The sequence below is a fragment of the Microtus ochrogaster genome, unplaced genomic scaffold, assembly GCF_000317375.1.
Source record: "Microtus ochrogaster isolate Prairie Vole_2 unplaced genomic scaffold, MicOch1.0 UNK72, whole genome shotgun sequence".
Taxonomy (NCBI): Eukaryota; Metazoa; Chordata; class Mammalia; order Rodentia; family Cricetidae; genus Microtus; species Microtus ochrogaster.
Window position 1 is genome coordinate 1,469,740 of NW_004949170.1, and position 21,666 is coordinate 1,491,405.

General features: G+C 44.7%; 1 protein-coding gene across 2 annotated transcripts in view; it reads left to right on the forward strand.

Annotated features, from left to right (window-relative positions):
- The window catches only part of Dscam (DS cell adhesion molecule), a 563,284-nt gene that overhangs the window by 529,053 nt on the left and 12,565 nt on the right, over positions 1 to 21,666 (forward strand). For both annotated transcript variants that reach the window (XM_026777546.1, XM_026777547.1), the window contains exons 29-32: positions 3,103 to 3,218; positions 6,403 to 6,552; positions 14,297 to 14,494; positions 16,095 to 16,397. In XM_026777546.1, coding sequence (XP_026633347.1) covers positions 3,103 to 3,218; positions 6,403 to 6,552; positions 14,297 to 14,494; positions 16,095 to 16,397 — 767 coding nt within the window. The remainder of the gene's footprint in view (positions 1 to 3,102; positions 3,219 to 6,402; positions 6,553 to 14,296; positions 14,495 to 16,094; positions 16,398 to 21,666) is intronic.

The window sequence follows — 21,666 nt, forward strand, 5'->3', positions numbered from 1 at the left end:
TATTTATAGACATAGACATACAGACATGTATAAACACACTCACACAGACTTACTAAATACACACATATATGCTCATACACCAGCAGATACACACACATTCTGACACATGAGGCTCTAAGGAAATATGAAGACTTTAGAGAATTATAGTGACAATAAAGTCACTGAATGACCTGGGGAAGACCATGTCCAAGGCTTCCTCTACTTTCCCCGCCGCTATCATTTTAAACAGAGAAATGTCAAATGGCTCACCAGAGGTCACATTGTGATAGCAAACACATTCAGCTGGGTCCTGTGCTATGTCATTTTTTTTTTTAACCATCATTTTGTTTCCTTAGTAAAAACATATAGAATGCTCTAGGTGTTGCCAATGGGTATATGCTAATTACATTGTTTAAAGGTTTGCTGTGGCTCTAATGACCAATGGTGATAATTTTTGAGGATTTCCCTTTATATGTTAAACAATAGAAAGCCAAACATGCCAGTAAATATTAATATCATGAAACACCTTAGTTGGTGCCCAGCATTTTAAACCAGGAATGGTATCAACTACAGCACAGCCTTTGGGACTAGGTTGTAAGTCTTATGGTTCATTGCCCATGATAACCTGACACGTATAGAATATCCTTATAAAGCTCCTCCTTTGACCACCTGCTGTTGTACGTTCTAGAGACATGTAAGGACCAGACCAGATGAGTATATCCCTGTGGAGCTGAGATTCCACTGGGAGAGACAGATAATGAGCAAGATAAACCAATTACATATGTTTAATTGACTTGATCAAACATACACCGGAGAGTAATGGTGCCAAGAAAAGTAAATTAAGTAGAGAATGGGGCTAGGGCGGGAGGGATTCCCCGGAAGGGTCAGCCTGGCCTACTGATGGCTGCTAGGCAAGTATCACAAGGACGTTGTGGGAGGGCTGGAGATGTGCCTCCTGCAAAGGGTGCACTGGAGAGGCTCTGGGTCCCAGGGAGCTCTGGGGAGGCCCTGGGTCCCAAGATTCTTACGTTAAGAGACAGGACTCCCTCTCCAGCCCTCACTACCTCACCGTCTTTGTCCACAAAATGTCACTGGCTCGGTGCCAGCAGCGACCTTCAAAGCAGTTACTTAGCTTGCCCCCTGTGTTCCTGTGACAGGGGACCATTTATTGTTACTTGAGTGGAACCTGTGACGGGTGCTCATAGTTTGTCAGAGCAGCTGCTGGCTGCCTTGGAACTGTGTTTGAGGAGAAGGAACCCGCTCGTGTTTCTATTTTTGTGCAAGGACATGCTCGAGTCCTCTGTGATGCTTCTAAACAGGTCTTCTGGATATTCACAGTGGAGAGGCTGCCCGTATGTTTCTGTGGAAACTCAGATGGTGGAAATATGGCAGGCACATAGGCCCCCAAGGATCTCAAATGCTCCTCATTTTCTGCAGCTCTGTGAATCTCTGCACTTTTCTCCCTTCTTTTTTTAACCACAAGCGCAATGGGAAGTGAAATAATTTGAAAGCATATAGAGACCATGTGAAAAACCAGGCCAAAAGGCTTGAATTTGGGCTGCGAGTGATTGGCACAATCACAGAAAATAACCCACTTACACCCAGTTACGAGTCTGCAGAGCATGGAATTTGGTTCAAGATTGAGCACTCAGAGAAGCAGTTAACCTTCCAGGAGTGGCCTTGCTTGTGGGGTGCTTTGTGAAGAAAGGGGCATCATAATATATCCAGTTGTAACCTGGGCTTCAACAGGTTTCTCAAAATGGACCTGATGTTGGTGGTTCAGGTCCCATCTGTCACTTGGTTTAGGAGTGAGTAAGGAAGAACAGGGGAAGCAGAGGCCTAAGAATTCCTTCATTAGAGAGAAAAGCATTTGAGACGCACTGGGCAGAGCTTTCTGGTGCCCCCTTGAGAGTAACTAGCAAATGAGGCTGGAGAGATGGTGCAGTGGGCAAAGAGCCTGCCATGCAAATGTTAGGACCTGAGTTTAAATCCCCAGCACTCTTAAAAAGTCAGGTGTGTCTGTGTCTGAGTTATTGGGTACTTGCTGGCTGAGTAGCCTAGAAGAAACAACTAGCGCTGGTTTCAAAGAGAGACTATCTCAAAAACACAGATAGAAAGCTATTGAGGAAGACAGTCAGTGTCAACTCTGGCTTCCACGTGTACAGGCATAAAAGGCATGCATACATACAGGCACAAAAAAACAAGGAAGGAGGTAAGCACCCATCAGGTTGACCTCAACCTGCCTCCAGAAATTATCCTCTGTAGACTTTGAAGACTCTGCCCTGGATATAGGGCTGCCATAAACAGTCTCACTGATAAAGTGTACCAATGCCTTTTACTTGCGAAGGGGGTGCTTTATAAAACATTTTAACATCTAGCAATCCTCAAAAAAAGCCTGGACCACCCCTAAAGTGGATTGCTAATTGAGGTCCCTGTTGGCCGGCATAAAAGTTTAACTTCGAGCTGCAGGCCGTAACGGGCTGTGATTACACCAGACAGTCTCACCACCTACTTCAATTTACTTTCAGAGAATTCGCTCTCAAAGTAATTTTCTGGTACACAAATTTCGAGATAAAATTATTTTAGTAATTGAAGTTTTTTTTTTCTCTATTTCAAAATACATGCTCAGCTAGGAAAGCCAAAGTGATGCTGGAGATACTAACAAGACGAGTGATTTGTCACTCGAACAAAAACCAAAGGACACGAGACATCAATACAAATCTGTTAGTGCAAGCACCGTCCAGTGCCCAGCTGGTCCACAGACTTCCTCCCCTGCTGTCTTCACTGTGTTGCATGCCTGAGAAATGAGAATGTCACTGTTGGAATGTCCCTTTTCTATGTGTTTTGTTTTCACTTTTACCCAAGAAATGGGGCTTTTTCTCAAGGTTGATTTGTTATTGATCTCATCTACTAGAAATTTATATGTCTTGAATCTCCTTTATCTGCTGACATCTAATTGTGATAAATTTACCTAGAAAGAAGGAAAAGCATTTTTCTGTCGTGAACATTCCCCTCTCTTCTCTTCAAGTTGTGTTCATAATTAAACAATAAATATCGAGAGACATGCTGGCGTAATGTCTCAGTGAGTTGGATTGGCTAACACATCCTCTCTTTTATTCTCAGTAAGAACACGCGGACTTCAGACACCCTAAGCAAGCAGCAGCAGACCCTGCGGATGCACATCGATATACCCAGGGCCCAGCTTTTGATTGAAGAGAGAGATACAATGGAGACCATAGGTGAGGTGCCTGTTGGTTCTGGTACCCAGAGTGGCCGCGGGAGCCATGCTTTCTCATCCTCACCTGGAGCATGAGAAGTGCTTGATAGAATATCTTAGCTGCCCCATGAGTAGACAAACTGAAGGGAAAAATAAATACTAGTAAATGTACTTTGAGAGTTCCCCAGCTCTGCTAGCTTTGGGGCTTTCCTGAAGAGACCATTGTCCCTCCAAAGATGAAAATTTTACAACCCAGTGAGCCTGTGGGGCCCACCTCCTAAAGCTCAGTCTTAGAAATCGTCTGTGCTCTCCTCGCCAACTCCAACAAGGTCAGCTCCCTTTAAATTCGCCTTCAAAATCTGATTAACATTCATGTAAATAAATGCCTTCATGTAAGCATTTTCCCTGTTCCCAGCATTCCAGGATTCTCAGTCAGCATCCTGACTGAGAGGAACACCCAGGCCCCAGTTTCTCAGAAAAGTCATGAAAAAAAAAAAAAAAAAAAAAAAAAAGACAGGCACTCTAGCGTATTGACTCACAAACCCAACAACTTGACCCGTCACCTTCTCTTTGTTCACAGTGGCCCCTGACATTTGTTGAGAGCTCTCTAAATCCCACGAGTTCTTGTAGCACTTTTTGTGGGTTACTTGCTCAATCTTCCATCAGCACATAGGAAGGTTAACTGCTTTTATGTGAGACGTGAAAAGGTTTCCATAGCTGGGCAAAGTTACCAGGCAGAAGCAGACCCAGGGGCTCTGGCAGACATCCAGTGTTACCACCACACCACCCTCCTCCAGCGATAGGCCGTTGCCACCTGCTGTCCTACCGACAGGATTCTTCAGCACCCTTGAAGTTCCGTGAGGCTTTGAGAACCATGAAATAGATTAGTATCTTAGTAGACAGCTACTGGGACCGCCCCTATATAAACGACATTTGTTTTGGATGGTGTCTTTTGCCGCTCACTGCCAGGGCAATGCTTTCCCCATGGCCTGGATACACAGTCTGCCTCCCAGTCTGGTCCCTGAATTCCTCCTGCCAGGAAGGCTGCAAGGGCAGGGCAGGGCAGGGCAGGGCAGGGCAGGGCAGGGCAGGGCAGGGCAGGGCAGGGGAGGGAAAGTCTCCTGTGGCAGCTTCACCCTTTCCCTGTCCCACCATCTTGACAAGTCTCTTGAGATGATGGCTTTGAAATGCCAAGGCCCAGGCTGCCTTCTCTGCATCAGAACTCAGTCCAGGCATAGCCTCATTTAGAAAAACTATGACCAAGTCTAGTCCGGTCCTCGGTCAGCTGACTCCCATTAATTCTTAGGTCCTCGTCAAATCGTAAGCCCCTCTTTATCTGAAATGCAGTAGGGTGTGTTAGATTTTCTCAGTGCAGACAGACGAGCCAGCTTTGCTTCTAAAGTTGTCTATCGTTTTGATGCTTAGGCTTGTGCAATGCCTCTCATTGACCTCTGGAGGTGGGGCATTAAAACTAAAACCACCTTTGGCCTCACACTTCTCTAAGCCACACCCTGTGTGTTCACTTCAGAATACAGGGAGACTAGGGAGCTTGGCCAGATCACAGCCTTAGGTAATGTGGTGAGGACTTAGGAAGGATGTTTGTGAAATGCTCCTCCTTAGACCTTCCTAATCCTTCAAATGCCTGTTACAATGGGATGGAGCCTGTCAGTGGCACACAGCTTCCAGGGTCTCTTTGTTGCTGGCTGAACACCAGACGGTCTACCAGTCATCTCTGTATGTCTCCATGACCTGCGGCCAGAGATTCATCACAATCTGCCCGACATCATCTGTCACCGACCATCCTTGGCCTCCTGTAATTCCCCAACAGTGGGTCAATGGCATTTCCTAATTACTAGGAAACAACCCGGGTTTGGGTTATAAAAAATATTAGACCGCCATTCATCTCTGTCTGGAATGGATGGCTAACTTCCTAAACAGACAGACACTTGGCATTTCCTGGGACAGGTTTATAATCCAACCATGAATCTCAGCTTAGGAAAAAAAAAAACCTGCCCACCAGAATCCACAACGCAGCTGTGTTATGAATGACCAACCAATGCAGAGGGGGGGCCTCTGGTGCCAGCTCTAATTGTGAGACTCCATCTCTGTGCAGATCCCACTTTCTGTGAGGGGTCAAATGATAGCTCGAGAGCCAAGCCTCCCAGCCCAGCTCTGGCACTCAACTCGGCACCAACCTGCGCTATGCCACCCGCTGGGACACTCACAGACAGCTTGGCAGCCTCCTCCCCAGCTCTCTGCCAAGAAATTTGATTCTAACTTCAAGAGGCCTTTCCTCCCCTGCCAGAGCCTGAACAGCAACTGGGTTTTATAAGGCTGGCTCTGTTCAGAGCCATTTTTGGGCACAGAAGCCTTGCCGTGTTGTTTATGAACACAGCATCAGTGGCCCCCCACCCCCACCCCTTCTGACATGTTGTAGCAGGTCCTGGCTAACTGGTAATCAGAACCTTACCTTGAATCACAGTCTTTGAAAATGTACAGAAACTATATATATCCCAACCAAAGTCTCCTTTTATGTCAAAGAACTCTAAAGTAAGTGTGGAAAGTAATGACAGTCCTCAGACAGAGAGTGGCACACGCCTCACACAGCTGGTCCCCTGAGAACTCGGAGGCAGACAGAATCCACCTAGGCCCCGACTCCTGCCTCCCCAGCCCTCGGTCTGAGCTCTGAGAGTTCTCTTACAAGACAGACATCCTGGAAGTCAGTCAAAGCATGCACTACAGATTAAAACTCAGAAGGAGCAGGAAAAGAGCAGGCCTCATCCCTTTAAAGGAGAGAAAAAAGCCCACCAATCTCTTCAGAAAAGCCCTTCTCTCCTTTGTCCTCCAAACTCTTAGGATAGTGTGGCAGCCAACCCCAGTGTGGAAAACTGCAAGTTCCCTAGTTCCTCAGGGTGTTCCAGCAGCCAAAGGGGCCTGTGCCACAAGGCCACCCTATCACTGGGAGCACTGACACTGTACACTATCTCGGGCAAGCTATGGACAAACACATAAACCTGAGGTGTGTTAAGTGGTCAGCTACCCCACTGGTGTTGGTTTCATAAAAAGCTGAGCCCAAAGAGAGAAAAAACACGCCTCAGCATAGCTACCGTTCTCTGTACCAAAGTGTGTGTGACACAAAACAGTGTTGGCATGTGTTCCTATCCTCGTTAAACACACTTTGTTTTTCTGTGCGTCCCCTCTTATAGATGACCGCTCCACGGTCCTGCTGACAGATGCTGACTTCGGAGAGGCAGCTAAACAGAAGTCACTGACAGTAACTCACACGGTGCATTATCAATCAGTATCTCAGGCCACCGGGCCCCTAGTGGACGTTTCAGATGCTCGGCCAGGAACGAGTGAGTGGTCAACAGTGCTCGGAATGTGTGGGTGGTATCAGTGCTGACAGTATCCATGTCCCTAGCAAACAAAACCGTGGGGCTTCTCAACTGCACACCTAAGTAATAGATGTGGTGAACTCTGAATTGGGATATTGAGATTTTGTTTATTATTTGACACTGGTTGATGTGTGTCAACTCAAACCAACAAGTCTTAGTTTTGGTTTACTGTAGATATTGCTAGAAATGTCAAGTGAATTGAATCCTTTGAATTTTCTACTACATGGAAAAGAGAAGGGTGATTGACTTTAGCGTATCTTGCCAGTGTCCTATTTGGGGAGAGAAACAACCTCATGAGTGTTATCTTCAGCAACTTTTCAAGACCCCAGCTCATAAAGCAGGTGTCAGAATCCTTGTTTCATTACTGGAAGGTGGAGTTTCAAACAGACAGCCCCAAGTTGCACATATCAAGTGGGAAAACCAGGAGGCTGCTGCTAACATGTCTGACCTCGTAGCTTACATTTTTTTTCTCCTGTACACAGAGAGAAAAATGATGGTTCTGGTTAATCTAAAGATTTTGTTGTGTTTAATTATTCATATTTGCATCCATAATAGATGGAAATTAATAACTGCAAAGAAGTTAAGTCTCCTAAATGTGCATCTAGCTTGTTAATTAGATAGCCTTGTTTCTTCATAATTGAAACTATTCTTAAATCCCCTTAAAGGGTGAGAAATTAATGTCCTGATTGCTGGCATTTTGGAAGCTTTGCTGCCTAGCTTTTAAGTCCCTAATCGCTCTCTTTGCACAAAGTCACACTGTAGACCGGCATTGTATCATGAGGAAAAATCCATGATGCATTGCTGAACGCTGCGGTTTGCAAGTTCTAGCTCGTACTGTGCAGTGAGCTTCGTGAAGAGACTGATCAATTCCCAAACCAGGTTGTCATACTCAGGAAGGCACTGAATGGGGGCTGAGAATCATCTGAAACCGTGCTTTGGCCGTGCTGAAGCCATGTTTGGTTTGTCCCGTGTGCAAAGCGTGCTTCCTTCCTTCTGAGAATGTCAGGATGTTCCGAAGACACACATAGCATATGAGTGGAACTACTAGGTCCCTGGACTTGTGTCTATAAACTAAGAGCCCTGTTACTAAAATGCTTCAAGGCCTTTGACCTCTCTCCAACCATAGTCTAGCTCAGCCCCTTCACCACAGTGCCTGCTTGGGTTCTAGGCTACCTTTTCCTCTTAAATCAGGTGAAAATTGACATATCTTGGAGACACATCTTGCCTGCCTCAATTGCAGCACATGGGGTCCATCTGCCAGGTAAAAAGCAACCCAGAATTATGCTTTCCTTTGAATAGCCAAAGAGCAATGATGTGCACAAAGGGAATCACAAATAGTTAACACAGGAGAAGAGACAGGGACAGGAATGTACCAGAAACTTCCAACTGCATGAAGAATAAGCCCTGAGATAATGGGAAGTGGTTTTGATGGCATTTAAAATATCAACAGAGATGAATTTGCATCATGTACAGACACAGGTACTCCAGCAAGCAGTCAGGCATCCTGGGAGGGGTGTGCTACATGCCTCAGGACTATCAAGTTGTTAAACATCACGGGAGAAATGGAAGAATTCATTCATTCAGCATCTAGAAATGTTTGTTTGGGTTTTACTTTGCATATATGGCTCATACTTGGTGGCAGAAATGCAAATAAAATGAAGAAAGATGTGTGCTTTCATCCTAGTGGGGAAAGCAGACATTAAACAAGGAATATGTTTTCTTCCTCAGTAAATGCTAGATAAAGACAAGACAAAAATGAAGAGATGCAGGGTCAAGGAAACTGGCTCAGGGACAGTGGGAGGGAGCTTCCCAGACTGGGTTCCTTTGGGAAGACCTCTATGGAAGTGCTGACCCAGGACAGAGGGTACCACGGTTATTAGACAGAGAACTGGAGCTGGCCATCATCAGAGAACAGGAAGGGAAAGACCCCAGGAGTAGATACAGCCCTGCGGTGCTGCCATAGAGAGAGAGAAACAGCTGCCCAAGCCAGGCCATGCACTTGGGTTTCATTCTGATACTCTCCCAGGATCAAGCCTGGCTATCATCTGGAAACACTACAACTTGAGAATACGTTTGTTTCTTTACAGTGAGTTTCCTTAAACCATGTTGACAGTGAGGAAAGCTATTCAAATGCATGCATCACCCTCCTCCCATCCTAAGATGGATTTGTTCAGCGTCATCCTGAAAACCCTCTGTTGAAGATGTTTGGAATCTTTTAATTCTCTCATTAACTATTTTTCTCAAAACTACAACTATGAGAGAACAACAGTATTTGGGTTTTGTTTTGTTTTGTTTTGAATTATGACAGTGTGTGACTGGCCCCGCAGCAGCTTAAAAGCTTGAAACTCAGAAATGTTCTGGAACCCAGGTCCTGCTCCCTGGAGCTTGCCATCACTTCTGACCAGGTGTCATATCTGTGTCACAGTCATGTGGTCCAGTGGTATAAGCTCAGTTCGTTACAGCTTGTTGTATCCGCAGAGATTCATTCCTGCAGCCAGTTATGTACCTAGGGTTTCTGCCTTTGCGAATGCAGCTGCACACAAATCAAACTCTTCATAGATGAAGATTCCACCTGTACCAAGCAGGGCTGAGGGTTCCTGATCACGATTTTCCCTCAGACACGCAGTGAAACAGAGTTCTACAGCGTTTGCATTAAATTAGGTGCTATTAGGAATCTGTGCTTTGAAGTGTGTGGGAGGACACACACAAGTTCTGTGCAAACACTGTCATTTTGTCAAAGAGCCTTGAGTATCTTCAGGCTTTGGTATCCAAGGGGGTTCTAGAATCCAGTCCTGATGAATGCTAGGGTTTCTATGATCCAACTATATTCCCCATGGCCTCAACTACAAAAGACAACACTCTTCTATCCTCTGTGTTAGGATCATGTTGTATTTCAGGAGCCTTTGTTTGTGACTGGAGTGTCTGAAAGCTGTTGTTTGTATACAAACGTGATTGCATTGCAGAATATGTGTTCCTAAGTATTTTATTAGCCTGCCAGAGAGTTGTGCCAAATTCTTATCATGGCTGCAGAATGTAAACAAGGTGCCATTCATTGCTTTCCGTGTATGAATACTCATCCTTTGGTCATGTCTTCTGCTCAGTTCACATCTTTTCTCCTACATGGATGACAATGATGTTGCACCCTTGAACCCAGGGCTCATTCACATCCTGCTCCTAGCACATGCCATAGTACCTGACATACCTTAGGTACCTGCTAAAGATATTCAAGTGCTTATCAGCTATGGAGTGCTGAAATCAAAATAAGAATAGGAATCAAAAGATATTTAACTTACTCAAGTAGGGTTGGAGAATTAAATTGATGTTCAGTCTTTCTCACCCATCCCCAGAGATGGCGTGATGACCTATGAGGTTTTAGGTCTGGATATCATATTTATCTGAAAGTTGTTCATTCATTCAATGTGCTCACTTGTATACAGAGCATTTGCCAAGCGTCCTTTAAGTATCGTTCTTCCTTGGGGTTCCAGGGCCTCCAAGTTGCTAAAAGCCATGGCTGCTCGAGTGTCGTGTGTAAATGGCTCTTAATTAGTTTTCTATTGCTGTGATAAACATCATGACTAGTATCCGCTTTCACATCACGGATTATAGTCCACCACTGAGCAAAGTCAGGGCAGGAACTCAGACACACCAGGAACCTGGAGGAAGGAGCAGATGCAGAGGTCATGGAGGGGAGCTGCTCACTGGCTTGCTCTCCATGGTTTGCTCAGCCTGCTTCCTTATACTATGCAAGGTCACCTGCTCAAGGATGGAACCAACCACTGCGTTGGACCCTCGCCCCCATCAATCACTAAGAAAATGGCCCACAAGCCTATCTACAAGTCAGTCTGATGAGGTCATTTTCTCAATTGAGGTTCCTTCTTCCTAGGTGACTCCAGCTTGTGTTAACAAAATAATAACCAACACAATGATCTATAGATCATTTCTATAGAACATGTAATCATCCTCATATGTACTTTAAATAATCTTCAGATTCCTTAAAATGCCTGGTATACTGTATATCCTATGTGAATAGTTGTTATCTATCGTAGTTAGAGAATAATGACATCTCTACATGTTCAAGATAGACACATTTTGTTTTCTAGATATGTGTTATCTTTGATTGGCTGAATCTTTGTGTGTAGAACCAGTGGATGTAGAATATATATATATATATATATATCATATAAATAATATATTGAAATGTATTATATATAACATGTTGAATTCAGCATATTATATATATTTGAATACATTATATATATGTTGAACTTTTATGGGTCAAATATATTTAAGTATGTTATATATGATATATTCAAATATACATGTATATGTATATATACTCTATCACCCAGAATGTTACTAGAGAATTAGTACAGGGAAAAATAGCTCCTGTGGGCAAGGTGACCCAGCGATAGAGTGCACCTGCACCTTAAGTCCTGGATAAATATTTGCTATTTAAATAGGGAGCTGGTAAGGTGGGCATCCAAACTGCCTAGGCTCCCCAGGGCAGGGAACCCTGATTGCTCTTTGGGCTGACGAGGGAGGGGGACTTGATTGGGGGAGGAGGAGGGAAATGGGAGGCGGTGGCGGGGACAGAAATCTTTAATAAATAAATAAATTTAAAAAAAGATAGGGAACTGGTCAGCTCCACTCACAAGCATGAGAAGACGAGCTCCCCATGCATTGCTGAATCCTCATCTACAGGGCCTGCAGAGGATTAAAAGAAGACTAATCCAGTGAGCACAGCACACGTGACATGCTTTGTAACCACCTATTACCCACACAATCCTCTCTGATCCCAAATTCAGGATAATTAAAATAATTTGATTCAATGGGCAGAAACGTAATGCAGATTTAGACCCAGAGTTGAGAGGCCAGGAGGTATTTATAGCCCTTGCCCTCTGACTCGTTGGCTGCTTAGCAAGCCTGCTGCTTAATCACCAAGTTGTATTTATATTAGAGGCTTGCAAGCCAGGCAAATATCTGCCGTGCAGGGGCAGAAAAATCCCTAGATGAGCTAGTAACTATGCAAAGAAAACACTGAGCAGAATGCAAGTATTTGCATCTCTGTCTTGGAAGCTGTCACACCTCATTCAGTTAAGATACAAAATAATAGTCACCCAAACCTGGTTATTTAAAAAAAAAAAATGTGTCAAGTATCCTCGTCTTCCCACATCCTGACACAATTCCAACCCTGGGACACCTACATAGCACAGAACAGAATTGTGGCCTACGGCTCAGAAAACTAATACCATGACCTATATTTTCAATATTATCAGGCCACTGCCAGCACTGTCCTCATCCAGGGGGAAAGTAAAAAAAAAAAAAAGAAAAAGAAAGGATAATGAATAGAATTAACTTGAAAAGAGTTCTAGCTTTGAATAGAAATTTTCCAAATAGGGAGGTCTCAGTGGGGGAGGGGGCTATGGGAAGGAAGGCCTGTGCCCTCCCACTGAGGAGCCATCTTTCAAATGCAGGAAACAGGGCAAGAATGTGGGATACTTGAAAAGACAGGTAGGGGCTTTGAATCTGCCCCAGTCCCAGCATCCAGGTGAAGAGAAAACTCAAGAATGCTCTATGAGAGTGGCTGCAAGAAACCCAAAGAATAAGCACGAGATTCCTCAAAACTTACATAAGGGGCTGGGTAATTTTCTAGAAAAGACTCATTAGCATTTAAATAACAAGCTGTACTTATTTAAGCTCCACTTATCAGAGACATTTCGACTCCTACCCGTGACACTGTTTTTCTGTCTTGTGGAGGACCTCTCTGGAATGTTCCTCTTCCTTGGGAAAAGCACAGTCATCATTCCCACCTTGTTGTGCGCTGGGCTCTGACACTCGGACATGGCTCATCTGCATTCGCATCAAGGACAAAAACTGTCTTCTAATAAAGCCTTCTTCTACCGAATTTTGCAAGAGATGAACTGTGTCTAAAAAAATAAATAAATAAAATAAAATCAATGCAGCTGAGAGCATGCATCAGGACTGGGTCTATTGATGACCCAGAGAATCTTAAAATGTATTGATTTGGCTGTCTTCTTAATGTTCCTCTTCTGAATCTTAGAATGATGGATTGGTTCAAATACCAATAACTAGAAACCTGCAAAGGGGAAAATTTCTCTCTCTCTCTCTCTCTTTCACACACACACACACACACACACGCTCTCCCCTGATATCCAGTGTCAGCATTTCTTGTTCCAACAAGGATTACAAGTCATGGTTGTGGCCACCTAACTACAGACCCAGACAGCCAGGATCAGGCTACAACTGGCTGAGAGAGAGAGACAGTGCCTAAGAGCTACATCATGCCTAATCTGCCATTGTTCATCCATGAACCGATTTCAGGCTGTACTGTGGGCCATAGAGATAGCTCCAAAGGCAGACCCTTGCCTCTGCTCTGGAGAGACATTCAGGTTCATGGGAGCATGTAATTGAGAATAGGCAGCAGTGTCAAAAATTAGATCTCAGTTTACTCCTTTGAGATAGCTGTATCAGCAATGAGAACAGAGTGGCCAGACCATGCCATTCTAAGACACAGAGAATTCAGAAGTGGGAGGACTCCTCCAGGACCCGAGGCTACTTTCAGTTGGAATCCCAGAAAAAAAAAATCACTCCAGGGAAGAGGACACTTCCCTGGTCCACAGAATTTCGGGAAAGGTAATACGCTGACCCATTCTAGGGTCCAACACAGGTAGCCACTAGTATGTCCCTTTTTTTAGTTCACAGGGGTTGAGTTAAGAGCACTCTGCCCTTCTTGCCTGTTGCCTTCAGTTCCAGATTTAAAGAAGACACACATCCCTGACAGCAGCCTGCTGACAAGTGGACACATGTTATCCAGATAATATGATCAATAGATAGTTAAATAGTAAGCAACCCATGTCTTGGTCATCAAAGTTCCCATGATGCTCATTGAGAGACTTGCTATCACATGCTGAGAGAATGCTGGACCAGAAAGAAGATGCGGTCTTTTGTCTCCAGGGACTTCAGCTTAAATAACTGGATGGAAAATTGAACTGATGAGTCAATATGAAACCACAAGTCTTTCAGAGACTCTGATGTCAGTGTCATAAGGCTTCAGCTTCTGTTTATTGGACATTCTGAACTCAGATGTAGTGTTTGTGTTCTCTGCCGGGGGCAATCATCTCCTGGGTCTATTTCATAAGCCACCGTCATGAGGACCTACCCTCTTCCTGTTTGACCTCATCTTGACTGATCCTGCATGAAAGGACTGTTTTTCCAAGAGATATCACATTCTACATCTGTGGAGTCAAGATGAGAACATAAACTTGAGGGGAAGTAAGGAACAGGGTGTAATTCAGTCTACACCAGCCCTGGAGGCTGAATGAACCTTAGAAAGAAAATCTTGTTCACATACATTTGGTCAAGTTTTCTTGTCTTAAGGGAGGTGTTGATACTTAGAAAGTTTAAATGAATGTTTCTGGTCATACAATTGTTTGTGGCCACAAACAAGGTTCTGATCTATCTACAGTTTCCAAACCCAAATGGGTTGTTCTTCTGCGTATGGAATTTTTTAGTATTTGGTCAGCTTGGTAAGCCATGAAAGAAAGCAAGAGGACTTGCAATGGGAAAAGCCAAGGAAGGCTTCCCTGGGGCTTGGCTGAGTGAGGGGGCAGGAGGTAGGGGACAGCAGCTGCGTGCTATACTTAACCCTTGAAGACAGATACACATTACCTCTCACTCCTTACAGATCCCACCACCAGGAGGAACGCGAAAGCTGGACCGACAGCGAGAAACCGGTACGCCAGCCAGTGGACACTCAACAGACCCCACCCTACCATCTCAGCACACACTCTCACCACAGACTGGAGACTGCCCACACCCAGGGCTACAGGATCCGTGGACAAGGAGAGTGACAGCTACAGTGTCAGCCCTTCACAAGACACAGGTGGGCCCTGCATTCTTCTTCCCTGATCACGGGCAGGGTTTCCCAGACTCCCTGAGAAGGGGAACCTGTGGAGCCTTTCTTCCCTCCTGCCTAGCTTGTCTCGTGAAGGTCACTTTCAAATGGCACCTGTTTCTCTATCAGTTCCCGGGCCAACTGTGCAGCCTTCCCCATATGCAAGACCTCCCTGGGTTCTGCAGGATTTAACTGAAACATCTCTTGCAGGTGTCTTGGGTCTCCCACCCATGCTGCTTCTCTGCTTCTAGTTTCTATCCTACAGAGAGAAAGAGACACTTTTAAATTCTCACCCACTCAATGGCAGTAACTGCTGATTGCACTCTGAAGGCGTCTGACCCACTCCCACCTCCAGGACTAAGTGCCTGAACCTGACATTCCTTCCATAACAAGGTCACAGCACCCCCTATAAGGGAACATCGGCTGTTCCTTTTGGCAATGAACCAGGTTGATTGGAAGGTAAACAAGCCATGGTGTTGATGGTATCAACCACCAAGATTTCACTTCCAACGTGAATTTCCCTAATCTTTGAAAAGAAGTTATATCTCAATCTAACGGTTATAGGAAAGGTTAACAGTCACTTTTCTTCCTTCACAATGCACTTCAAAAACAGGGCTCCAAAGGCAGTGTGTCACCGTGGGATTTTATTTTTATGTCTGTTATTTCTCTTAGAAGATTCTCAGAGTTCCATGGAGGTGACTTCAAAACTTTGCTGTAGATGTAAAATGCAGGGGTGCTTTTAACCGAAATGAAATGGCCTTGTTATTATCATAAGGCCTGTTTGTACTGGTTTCTGTCCTATTTTCTAGTTCCCATCAAGAGAGGTAACAATAAAAGATACATCCTGGACACCAGGCATTGTTCTGCCTTGTGAAAATGTCAGTCTTCGGAATGTGTGCATAATGTGTGTGTGTGTGTGCCCATGTACACAAGGAGAGCAAAAGTTGACACCAAGTGTCTTCCTTAATCACCCCCATCTCATTTCCTTTGAGACAGGGTCTCTCACTGAACATGGAGCTCACTAATTCAGCTAACCTGGTTCACCAGCAAGCCCCAGGGATCCTCCTGCCTCTACTAAATGCAGTTTTTACATGGGCATTGGAGTTCAAACTCATATACTTGAGTGACAGGCACTTGACTGACTCAGCCACCTCTGGCCTCTTGCCTTCTGTTCTAAGACCCATCCCAGCTTACTTCCCATGTTGAGACCCATGGAGCTGAACCACTGAATTTGGATATCCATGCCAATTACAGAGTCTCTGCAGGGCAGACATGTTTGCATATCAGAGTAGGAAGGGTAGCTGTGGCTTTGACACTGCCTCCCAAAGCAAGTATCTTTGCTTATGTATGAAAATGCCCAGTGCTGGGATATCTGACCACAGCAGCTGAGTTGATGTAAAGTCCCTGAGCTCTGCTGGTGAAACTGGCTTCAGAGTAGTAGAAGACGAATCCTCAGATAGATCCAAGCCTCCCCTAGGTCCTATGCCTCTGCACATTACAGCCAGAGAACAGCAAAAGTCATCCAGTTGGTTCACATGCAGGCCACCAACTAAGTCATCCCCCTTCTTTTCTCTCCCCCATGGTACAGACCGAGCCAGGAGCAGCATGGTCTCCACAGAAAGTGCCTCCTCTACCTACGAAGAACTGGCCAGGGCCTATGAACATGCCAAGATGGAAGAACAGCTGAGGCATGCCAAGTTCACCATCACAGAGTGTTTCATATCCGACACGTCCTCCGAGCAGTTGACGGCAGGGACAAACGAGTACACGGACAGTCTGACCTCCAGTACCCCTTCCGAATCGGGGATCTGCAGATTCACTGCGTCTCCCCCGAAACCTCAGGATGGAGGCCGAGTGATGAACATGGCGGTTCCAAAGGCCCATCGGCCAGGTGAGGAGGTAGGGTGGGGACCTGCTTAGGTCATCCGTCTACCGTGCACGCTCTCTCAGTCCTCAGATGGGGTGGGTGTTCTGCTTGCTGAGTGACTGCTGCAGAACAAATCACTCCACAGTTATCTGCTGCAGACAATAATATTCCCTTGTTTTATTCATGAATCTGAGATTTGATCAGAGTTTAGTGAGGAAAGCAAGCAATGACTGTGGGATCCACTTCTAAAAAATGACTAGCTCAGTTTCCAAGTCTTTACCAGCCCAGTTTCCCACTTAAGTCTTTCCAGAGGGTGGCCTGAGCATTCTAACATGGTGATTGAGATCTAAGTGTGTGCATTCTAAATTAAGAGGAAGTGGAAATAGCCATTTTATTAAGGTTAGTGGGGGAACTATATTAGTTAATTTGCTATTACCATAACAAATTTGCCTAGGCTGGGTACTTGGTAAGGAAAGAAGGTGTATTTAGTTCTGAAGTCTGATGGTATGGTGTGCCATCAACTACTATAAAGTGAGGGCCTCATAGTAAATATTTTGGGGGATGGGTATATCTGTACAAAAAGACCATACAGCGAGATGGGAAACCTCTGTATGGGAAAGAACTCTTATAACAGCTAGCTCTTAAGAGAATTAGTGCAGAACCACCTCAAACCTTGTCAATCATGACCTACTGAACTCCCACTGGGTTCCTACTCCCTACAACCCCCACCACCTCCCAGCATCAGCACTCTGAAAACTAAGCTTTCCCACACTGGGGTGCTCAGACACACACTCAGCCACCCCCAGCCCTAGGACTGATGGCATGCCTTCCAGGTAGGCTGTTGTCCAAGTAGAGCCCAGGAAACGGGGGTCAAAGGAAACACATCCCATCTGCTTGATGAGAGAGTTAGCGGTCAAGAGCTGTTCTAGGACTGTTTCACTGGGGGCTTTTGAAAGGAGAGAGGTCTTAGCAGGGGAACTCCAGAACTCCGTTACCAAGTTGCTCACTGAAGATAACAGAAACTGGGGGATGGACTCTGATGCTAATATGACTTCAGCTTGACTTTGTGCCAATACACTGGGTTTGGGAGTGAGATCTAAACTTCACACTTGATGAGGGCTGACAGACAGAGGTCCAGTCTTTCACAGTGCTGATGAGTCTGAGGACTTTTAGCTAGTCTGAGGTCTAGCTAAAAGAAAAGACCCACCACTGCCATCCACCTGACCACAGTACAGAGGGCCCTGATTGGGCATTGTGTCAGAAGTCTTGGTTTTCTGTAGAAACTCAGTTGTTACGTGTTGGCTGTAGTATTGAGAAACCATGCCCAGCACAACTGAAGGAAAGCTTTAGTTTGAATCCTCAAGGCCAGTAGGCTGCTAACCCAAGAAAACACCTTTCCCATTGTTTCCCAAGTATAAGAGACGCCCCACAGCCTTTCCCTCACAGACCAGCCAAGGAGCCACATCCAACATGGTGCTTCTTTGCCTGAGCCACAGCAATGGCACTTTTTAAAAATATTATGCCTTCCTTTTTAAGTTATGCCCACTGCTGAAGTAAGGCCCTAATAAATACATATAATAAAGTATGTAAAATAAGAATTATCTATCCAACAAGTAATCTCCCAAGAGTCATGGCAGATACTAAAGAGTCTAAAGAGTCAGAACTTCATTTGTTTTTACGTTGTCTACCTCTGTCGGGGAGAGGACAAGATGTTATTTGTGGGTGTTTTTATTTCATGTATTTTGCTGTTCTTAGTGTTTATTTAAAAGGCAAATGCAGATAAGATGTGATAAACTTAATGGCTTTTAGACTTTGCTCATCCTAGAGGTGTCGAGAGTAGCAGCAGGAAAGATGAGCTGGTAGGCATTTTGTTTAGCTTCATTGGCAGCTGTAGGTGGGCATGGTGCTGGTGCCATAGTGGGGGTTTATACATGAGAGTGCTGCAAAGTGCAGAGAGGCAAAGAGGAGAGAAAGTGCTCTGGGTACCAACCTACTTCCAGATGGTTGTTAGGACCCCTGCAGCGTAGGAGGCTCAAAACATGCCACCACTTCCCCTTCAAGTGCGATTTAGGGCATAGAAAGCGCTTCTAGGTAGGATGGCCGCCCTACTTTTGCAAGCCTTTAAATTATTGAAGGTTTGACCTTTCTCTCTGATGACATGATGTCTGTATAGATGGATTAAGATATTTTATTTAAAGTTTATACTTTTGTTCATTGTTTCCTGGATCCCTTAGAGCATCCCAAAGATCACCACAAAGTGGCTATTGCCTTACTGAATTATTTAAAGTGAAGTGATTTTATAACTTTAGATATGAATAATTTCTTAAATCAATATGAGTACTAATATCCATAGACTTTGTTTTGTCTACTCCACAGGGCTGGATTATTATTGGATTTTTAATATGCTCTAGAGAGAGATTCCTTCTTCTGGGGTCCCTTCTGTTGTTTTCTCTTAATGCAACTAAAGTTGGTGTGGACGGAGAATTGCCTCTGGAGAACCCCAGGCCCAGTGTGACAATGGGTCTGGATGTGTAGTGACACCCAAAGCAGGCAGAGCAGCACAGGGGACTTCCTGGAAGAATCATGGTCCTTGGTGGCAGGGAGATCAAGTTGACCTTTGTGATTTGGGTCAAAAAAATTAGGGCTATAAGGTCAGGCCAAAAGTGACATCATTCAGTCCTAAATGCATGAAGTGCATGCATAATTTCTGAGCAAATGACCAAGAGTCTGACACGATTCTGGTACCAGAATCTCCATGCCCCACTGTAGTAGTCTTCTCTATTTATCTTAATATTATGCTGGGAAGACCATGCAGGTTCCCTCAGGGGTAGTAGTGGTGGGATGGGTATGAGTCAAGATGGTTGCATTCATGTCAAGTGGAAGACATGCAGAGCAGAAGACTGCCATCTCTTATGATGCTGACTGCAGGGTGCATTCAAGCTGCAGCTCTTTCACCTACCCTTCCTCTGTGTCTCCCTGGGTTCCAGATAAAGCATTCCCTTTTCTGGTTCTGAGTGCAGCCTTGCCATTCTCTGGCTAGCTTGTTCCTCTCCTCACCAGCTCTTCTTTTATCTCCTGGTCTTTTTACTTTGCCTGTCTTCAGTACCAACAGTTATGATCCCAAACTTTCAGATTCCCTACAAATAGGAATCAGGTCACAAACACAACTCTAAGAAAAGAGAAAAGGGGTCATGGATATCTTTATCTTTTTCTCCCAGGGTCTATGGAAACCCAGCAAACACCTAGACAGTGTTCAAGAAATAGTCTGATGTGAATTAACAGTGTCGTTGGAATCTATGTATAGTGCTATGCCTGTGCATAGTATAGACATTATCGAATGTGTGTGGTTGCATTCACGACAAGATTGGACAAGTGGCTCATATTTTAATTACTAGAAATGATTGGTCAGATCTATTCAAATACAAAAGGAAATCCAAGTTTACTTCAACATACTTCTAGGCAAATTGATGTATTTTCTCCTCTTGCCCTTGATACATCCAAACAAATCACTTGCAGACAGAGGAGACGATGAATCACCAGTGGGTCAGAGTCTAGCTTTACATTTAATACTACCTAATTTTAAGTAAGTTATTAGAATGTGCCTGCTTACTTCAGTCAGTTAGCTAGTTCTATCTTTTAAAAGACAAAAAAGTTCAAACTCTATAGTCTGAGTAATTGGTGATAAGTTTAAGGGATTCCCTTCTCCACAATTGTGGAGCCCTTCTTGGTTTTAAGAGTATTTGAGCCACTTTTTGTCACTCTTAGGCTACCCTGGATCTCTATTCCTGATACTTAGCCTATGCAACTGAGAGATGTCACTGCAAGGGGACAAATCAGCTCACAGCTCTTCATGCTCCCTTTATTCCCGGCCCAGCAGCCTTGGGGAAAGCAAAGACCCTAAGGTGTCTCTATACCTGTACCATCTTTAACCTGGATTTAGATATATTCACCCAGCTCTCCACCAAAGATGCCTTTGAGATCCCAGCTGGTCAATGGCTTGCTCATCCAGATAGCTTCTATCTAGGGGGTCCATTGAATAACCAGATAACCGAAGTAGCTGTTGGATTATAATTGTAGGATCCATTCTTCTCATTTCGTCTCCCTCTCCTAAAGGTGGGAATTGTCGGGGCGGGGGGCCGGCGAGGCAGGACTCACGCCTGAAGGAATGGGCGTCTAGAGGATGACCCAGCCTCTGAGCACTTAGACAGTCTTAGGTCAGAGCAGTACCTATCATTCTCAACATGTGCTTTTTATCTCTGAAGCCTCAAGGGCTCTTTTGTTGGCCTCTTAATAAAAATTAAACTCCAGAACTCTTCGCTAGCAAGTAGTTGGCACTACGACCTCCCTTGACTCTCCCTCACTCTAGGGTCTGGTGCTCCTTTTCTTATGAGAAAAGGTGTTGGCTGCTGCTTCTCACAGCCAATGCTTCATACATCCCCTCCTGTATTAGTAGTCATCTTTCTAGTGCTGTAACAAGACACCATGACCAAGGCAATGTGGAAAGAGTTCATTTGGGCTTGTGGTCCACAACAGCATCATGAAAGCATGGAAGAAGAAGCAGGAAGCAGAGACAGGAGAAACAGGGAGGGCTCACTAGAACATCCCCCGTGACACACTTCCATCTGCAAGACCATAACTCCTAATCTTCCCAAACATGGCCATCATTTATTTAGGAACCAAGCGTTTAAATGCCCACGGCTATCTGGGGGACATTTATCATTCACACCACCACAGTTCCGCTCAAGCAACTGGACCTCCTTGCCCTGACTTCTGTTTTGGATGTTCATCTAAAGCTTACACACTGAGGTTCAGCACCTTCCTCACTCAGATTTGAAATTTCTACCACGAAAGACACTCCAAGAGTCAGGAAAAGGATTCCCTTCGAAATACAAGTATCTCTGATACTTTCATGTTGGCACATGTGTGCATGTTCCTACAAATGAGTTGAAAATGCACACACGCAGGCATAGATACATATACATGGGTTCAAAATCCCATGTACATGGCTGTACACACATACACACTCCCAGTATCTCTGAGCACCACCTTCCTGGTAGATCACTGCTTTTTGCAGCTTGGCTTTAGATTTTAATGATATCTGATATTTGACTACAATGTGCTGTTTTCAGCTTGTGCTCTTAAAATACACATCTTCCTTTTATTCCTGTAAATGGTTTGTTGGGTATCTGCTAAATACTTTGGGAGCCGAGGATAACGTACTAGAGAGACTCAGAAAGATCCCCATCTTAAAAGAAGCTGTGAGGATGTCATTGCATGACCCAGCACCATAGCT